The sequence below is a fragment of the Emys orbicularis genome, chromosome 5, assembly GCF_028017835.1.
Source record: "Emys orbicularis isolate rEmyOrb1 chromosome 5, rEmyOrb1.hap1, whole genome shotgun sequence".
NCBI lineage: Eukaryota > Metazoa > Chordata > Testudines > Emydidae > Emys > Emys orbicularis.
The window spans coordinates 65,181,435-65,187,434 of record NC_088687.1 but is presented as its reverse complement, the minus strand read 5'-3'; the positions used below and the strand labels follow the sequence as shown (position 1 = coordinate 65,187,434).

Genomic DNA, 6,000 nt, shown 5'->3' with positions numbered 1-6,000 from the left:
GTATGCTGTACATTTATATACAACAGTTGGTTTCAGCACAGGCATTGCAGTGTCATGCTTTCATTCAAAAAGATGCCATATTTTCATTACAATCGCATGGCATCTCAAATGCAATATACTGCTTTGCAAATGCAAAATAATTTCATAGACTGGCCTTCATGATTGGGGAAGGGAATAATGAAATGAGATATATTTTACACAAATGAAAAAATAAAAGATTTATCATAAATATATGGACCAGTATATGACATTGAAGAACAAGAAGCAGAAAGGAAACAAAGCTCTTGCATAAAGATCAATTCGCTTTGCTGCTGATGGAATGACAGGCTTGGAAGGAGGTGGCTTCTTGTTGTTCTTTGCTTGAGATTTCCCGAGCCCACTGTTGACTTCAATGGGCTTTCCATAACAGTCGTAGTTTGATAATTCAAAATCTCTTGGCAAGCTTCCAACGATGCTGAAATCATTGGATCTCAGATCAGATTTCGAGGTGCAAACTTTTTTGCATCTGGTCTCGCCAACCTATGAAATAAAGAGTTTGGGAAATCATGATCTACTCACAAATATTTTATTCACAAACATAATGCACCCGTGAGAGAACGCAGCAAACAAATATATATGAAATTACTTGTTGATGGGGATTCACAACATTAGCTTAATTTGCAGGAATGGTTGTAATATAGAGTACTTAAGGATGATCAGTATATCATATAAACTAATCTAAACATTCATAATTATATAATTTTGCATATACAAGGTGCCTCATGCTGTGGAACTAACTACGCTATATTGCTAGATTATATTTTAAGGCTACAGAGAGAGAGAATATTTTTTCTAAGTGGATTCAGAGCACAGGAAAGTTGTTAGATTGATATTATTTAATACTTATGTTACACTGGGGCTCAGAAGCTGCAATTAGGATTGGAAACTTGAAATTGCAGTACTTTATCCACCAAGCTTGAACACAGAAAGGTTCCCCATACCAGATAGCTAATATGCCTAAACCCTGTCAGAGAGGACCTCCTCTAAAGGAAAGAGAGCACCCTCCTTGTATCAATAGTCCTTGTCTCTCTATAATGACCTCAACAAAGGTAATACAGCACTTTCCCAGAGCCACACATTGGCATGCTAGAGGATCTCATCACTGGAAAACTCCCCTGAGAGACTGAAGGGCAACCTTTCTCCCAGCTGTCTGTTCCAACACTCCTGGGGCAAAGAGGAAGAGATCATAGGGAAGGGAATTTAAACTCAGCTGAGTCTGTCTCTATCCCAGACTTGCCCTCTCTGCTGGTACATAGAAAGGCAATTTTAAAAATAAATTGATATTTGATTTAATTCAAGGACTAAGGTTTAGAAAAACAGTTACCAGGGCCCCGATACCTGATCTGCAGAGAGTTTATATTTCAGCTGTTACAAACACCAGAAAAAGATTAAAGCACCACACAATCCAGTCAGCCTGAAGCGATTTGGAGACCACTGCTAGGCATCAATGGGAGGTGGATATCTAATTGTCTTCTATGCGTCTGAAAACCTCTCCCAGAGACTCCTTTCATTTTAGAATATTCAGAGAAGCAGTCAAAAAATAAAAATGTAAGTATACTCATTTAACAGGTAATTTCAGGAGTGGAAAGCACATAAGGACTTTTGGATCAACTGAAAAAATATTTTGGAGTTTATATTTTACCCCTCTTTGAAAACTGCCAAGGTATACTGCATAAAAATAAATCCTATCATCAGGAGAGGTACATCATACTATCACTGCTCATTTATTTATTTTTCTCATGCTGATCACAATGGTTTTGGGGGAGGTAATCAGCAAGTGTTCCATTTTGGCCATGGGGTTCATCATATGGTGCCACATTTGCCAAACACAATTTTGTAGATAAAAACGGAGAATTTGCAAACAGAATGCACTAACGTTGCTGTGCTAGTTACCCAACAAAAATCTTTTTTTTTTTTAAATGATACATTTTACTTCAGAGATAAGGGGGGGGGGGGAGTTTGGATGCTGCAACTGCATCTGCCTGAGCAGCAAGAAAGGAGAACTTGAAGGATTGGGGCCCAAGTCAGTTTTTAATTTAAATGTTTTAGATAAAGAGTCATGGACTTCTTTTTCTTCACCTGTTATTAATCTGTATGTATTTTAGGGTATCTGACTCATTTTGTCATGATTAAAACCAATCAGGTTTGATGAATGGATATACCATAGACTCATAAGAACGTAAGAATGGCCGTATTGGGTCAGACCAAAGGTCCATACAGCCCAGTATCCTGTCTGCCGACAGTGGCCAATGCCTTGTGCCCCAGAGGGAGTGAACCTAAGTGGTAATGATCAAGTGATCTCTCTCCTGCCATCCATCTCCACCCTCTGACAAACAGAGGCTAGGGACACCATTCCTTACCCATCCTGGCTAATAGCCATTAATGGACTTAACCTCCATAAATTTATCTAGTTCTCTTTTAAACCCTGTTATAGTCCTAGCCTTCACAACCTCCTCAGGTAAGGAGTTCCACAGGTTGACTGTGTGCTGTGTGAAGAAGAACTTCCTTTTATTTGTTTTAAACCTGCTGCCCATTAATTTCATTTGGTGGCCCCTAGTTCTTATATTATGGGAACAAGTAAATAACTTTTCCTTATTCACTTTCTCTACATCACTCATGATTTTATATACCTCTATCATATCCCCCCTTAGTCTCCTCTTTTCCAAGCTGAAAGGTCCTAGCCTCTTTAATCTCTCCTCATATGGGATCCGTTCCAAACCCCTAATCATTTTAGATGCCCTTCTCTGAAACTTTTCTAATGCCACTACATCTTTTTTGAGCTGAGGAGACATCTGTACACAGTATTCAAGATGTGGGCGTACCATGGATTTATATAAGGGCAATAACGTATTCTCTGTCTTATTCTCTATCCCCTTTTTAATGATTCCTGACATCCTGTTTACTTTTTTGACTGCCGCTGCACACTGCATGGATGCCTTCAGAGAACGATCCACGATGACTCCAAGATCTTTTTCCTGATTAGTTTTAGCTAAATTAGCCCCCATCATATTATATGTATAGTTGGGGTTATTTTTCCCAATGTGCATTACTTTACATTTATCCACATTAAATTTCATTTGCCATTTTGTTGCCCAATCACTTAGTTTTGTGAGATCTTTTTGAAGTTCTTCACAGTCTGCTTTGGTCTTAACTATCTTGAGCAGTTTAGTATCATCTGCAAACTTTGCCACCTCACTGTTTACTCCTTTCTCCAGATCATTTATGAATAAGTTGAATAGGATTGGTCCTAGGACTGACCCTTGGGGAACAACAATAGTTACCCCTCTCCAGTCTGAAAATTTGCCATTTATTCCTACCCTTTGTTCCCTGTCTTTTAACCAGTTCTCAATCCATGAAAGGATCTTCCCTCTTATCCCATGACAACTGAATTTACGTAAGAGCCTTTGGTGAGGGACCTTGTCAAAGGCTTTCTGGAAACCTAAGTACACTATGTCCACTGGATCCCCCTTGTCCACATGTTTGTTGACCCCTTCAAAGAACTCTAATAGATTAGTAAGACACGATTTCTCTTTACAGAAACCATGTTGACTTTTGCCCAACAATTTATGTTCTTCTATGTGTCTGACAATTTTATTCTTTACTATTGTTTCAACTAATTTGCCCGGTACTGACGTTAGACTTACCGGTCTGATTCCTGGGATCACCTCTAGAGCCCTTTTTAAATATTGGCGTTACATTAGCTATCTTCCAGTCATTGGGTACAGAAGCCAATTTAAAGGACAGGTTACAAACTATAGTTAGTAGTTCCACAATTTCACATTTTAGTTCTTTCAGAACTCTTGGGTGAATGCCATCTGGTCCCGGTGACTTGTTACTGTTAAGTTTATCAATTAATTCCAAAACCTCCTCTAGTGACACCTCAATCTGTGACAATTCCTCAGATTTGTCACCTACAAAAGTCGGCTCAGGTTTGGGAATCTCCCTAACATCCTCAGGCATGAAGACTGAAGCAAAGAATTCATTTAGTTTCTCTGCAATGACTTTATCATCTTTAAGTGCTCCTTTTGTATCTTGATCATCCAGGGGCCCCACTGATTGTTTAGCAGGCTTCCTGCTTCTGATGTACTTAAAAAACAAACATTCTAAATGATGTACTTAAAAAACATTCAAAAATGACTCCTACCAGGAACCATTCATGAGCAATTTGGTACTACCTGAAACAAATTATTATTATAAAGAACTTACAAGTGCTCGCAAAATAAAACAAACAATACAAATAAATTAAAATGTCAAGATTAAAAATTAGTATAATATTTCCAAAATAATTCTCATTCAATCACAGGAGGTCGAGGTGGGGGTAAAAAATTTTTTATGTTATCTACTCTCTACTAATGCAGGATTGTTCCCTGTAGTTTACATGCAGAGATTTGTCCAGTGTAGTTTTAATTGTTCTATTAACTTACAAGGTTGTGCCACTCTCCTTTGGCGACTATTCTCTGTTGTAACAACTCCCGCTCTCAGGAAGTTTTTCCTGATATTCAGTCTCAATTTTCCTTTTTGTAATTTTATTATCTTACTCCTAATTATGTGTCTTGTGGTACCATCAGTTACTACTTTCCCTTCATGGCATTTGTATATTTATGTGTAGTCTGTTCCCATTTTCTCATTGCTTAGGCAAGCTTTTAATCTTTCTTCATATATCAGTCTCTCCAGCTTCTAAATATTTTAGTTGCTCTTCTCCATATTCCCTCTAGTTTGTCTATAATTTCTGGTAGGAAGGTGAAATTATCCATGTTAAATGTCGCTCACCTGCTTTTCTATTCCTAACAACATAATATTCCTGTAAACCTATCAAAAGCCACTGGCAGCTTTCTATGGAAAGTCAACTAGCATGCAGATTGGTTTTTGGACAGTTACACTGAAGGCTCGTAAAGAAATTAAAATGTTTTAAAAGACTCTCCACTCTCCATTCCATGTGCGCACCGTCTTATCATAACCAGGCAAAACAATGTAACTTGACTGTGGAAACAATTTTATAATAGCTATTTTATAATTTGCTCAATCCTAGGTCTGGAGTAGCAATAGCTTGAAACATTACACATAGGACCTACATTTGCATGATAATACGGAAGTTTTTTCGATGCTAAGGCCAAAAGGGACCATTGTAACCATCTAGTCTGACCTCCTGCACAACACAGACCATAAGAGACTTCCTTGAATTAATCCCAGTTTCAAGTCCAATAGCAGTGGTTGAACTAGCGCATCTTTTAGAAAAAAACAATTAATCTTGAATTAAAAATCTCCAGTGGTGGAGAATCCACAACCACCCTCAGTAAATTGTTTCAATGATTAATTAACCTTGCTGCTACAAATACTGACTTATTACTAGCCACTTGATCTTGCCTTCTAGATCTTTTGTCTTCTACATTGAAGAGCACTCTATTATCCCCATGTAAGAACTTCTAGACTGTGATCAAATTCACCTCTTAACCTTTCTCTTGATAAGTTTAATAAATTCAGCTCTTTGATTCTTTCATTATAGGGAATTTTTTTTCCAATCTTTCATCATTTTCATGGCTCGTCTGAACCCTCTCCAATTTTTTTACATCCTTCTTAAACTGTGGACATCATAATGCATCATAATCATAGTAGCAGTCATCAGTGCTGAATACAGAGTTGATATAACCCTCCTAATTGATATTCCCCTATTGATACATCCAGGGATTGCTTCAGCTCTTTTATCTCACATTTTCACACTGGGGACTCATGTTTGGCTGATTATCCACCATGATCCCCAAGTCTTTTTCAGAGTCACTACTTCCCTTCAATCTGTGTGTCATCTTCACACTTTATCAGTAATGATTTTATATTTTCTTCCAGGTCATAGATAAAAATATTAAATAGCATAGGGCCAAAAAACATTCCCTGAAGGAGCTCACTAGAAACAGACATGCTCAATGATGATTCCCCATTTATAATTAGTTTTTGAGACCCATCAAT

General features: G+C 37.7%; 1 protein-coding gene across 1 annotated transcript in view; it reads right to left on the bottom strand.

Moving 5' to 3' along the window:
- Positions 1–222: 222 nt before the first annotated feature.
- GLRB (glycine receptor beta) overlaps positions 223–6,000 on the bottom strand; it is a 73,397-nt gene continuing 67,619 nt past the window's right edge. Inside the window, exon 9 of the mRNA XM_065405198.1 lies at positions 223–519. Within this exon, the coding sequence (XP_065261270.1) occupies positions 223–519 (297 nt within the window). The remainder of the gene's footprint in view (positions 520–6,000) is intronic.